The sequence below is a fragment of the Terrapene carolina genome, unplaced genomic scaffold, assembly GCF_002925995.2.
Source record: "Terrapene carolina triunguis isolate 2854851 unplaced genomic scaffold, T_m_triunguis-2.0 Scaffold17, whole genome shotgun sequence".
Lineage (NCBI taxonomy): Eukaryota > Metazoa > Chordata > Testudines > Emydidae > Terrapene > Terrapene triunguis.
The window spans coordinates 1,898,872-1,899,445 of NW_020664368.1; the positions used below are offsets into that span (position 1 = coordinate 1,898,872).

Genomic DNA, 574 nt, shown 5'->3' on the forward strand with positions numbered 1-574 from the left:
CTGGAGACTCCCTGGGTCAGAGAGCCGCGCAGGCGCAGTGCGTCGCGGGGCTTCCCCGTCTCCCTGTAGCCAATGCCAGGCAGCCGCCGCCTCCCAGTTGGCCGCAAGGTGGCGCCACGCTGCAGGGTGTGTGTACTACGTCACTCTTTTCGGCGCTGCGAGAAGCGCAGGGATTGGTGACGCGCCAGGGACGTGCCCGCTATATGAGCTCTGGAAGCCGCTGACTCGGCCCTTTCCGCCTCGCTCCCTCCCGCTCTCGGGTCGCTCGCCGCGCACAGATCGAGCCGCGCCGCCCCCTCCCCCCCGCCGCCGCCCAGCAGCGCCGCCGCCGCCATGATCATCTACCGGGACTGCATCAGCCGTGAGCGCCGGGGAGGGGCGGGCGGGTGGCGGGGCGCTGCGCTGCGGGACCGGCCGGGCCGCCAGGGCCCCGCGCATGAGCAGGCCGGGCGGGGAATGCGGAGCTCTGCGGCGGGGGAGGGGAGGGGAGCGTTCCGCGCCCGGCTGGGAGCGGCCGGGGGCGGTGCCTGGGCCGCGGGGAGGAGCGGCCGGGCCGGGCTGGGGGGATGCGGGG

At 76.0% G+C, this 574-nt stretch overlaps 1 protein-coding gene across 1 annotated transcript in view; it reads left to right on the plus strand.

Moving 5' to 3' along the window:
• Positions 1–214: 214 nt before the first annotated feature.
• Positions 215–574, plus strand: part of LOC113406227 (translationally-controlled tumor protein homolog) — a 5,292-nt gene continuing 4,932 nt past the window's right edge. Inside the window, exon 1 of the mRNA XM_026649608.2 lies at positions 215–361. Coding sequence (XP_026505393.1) covers positions 334–361 — 28 coding nt within the window. The 5' untranslated portion in view covers positions 215–333. The remainder of the gene's footprint in view (positions 362–574) is intronic.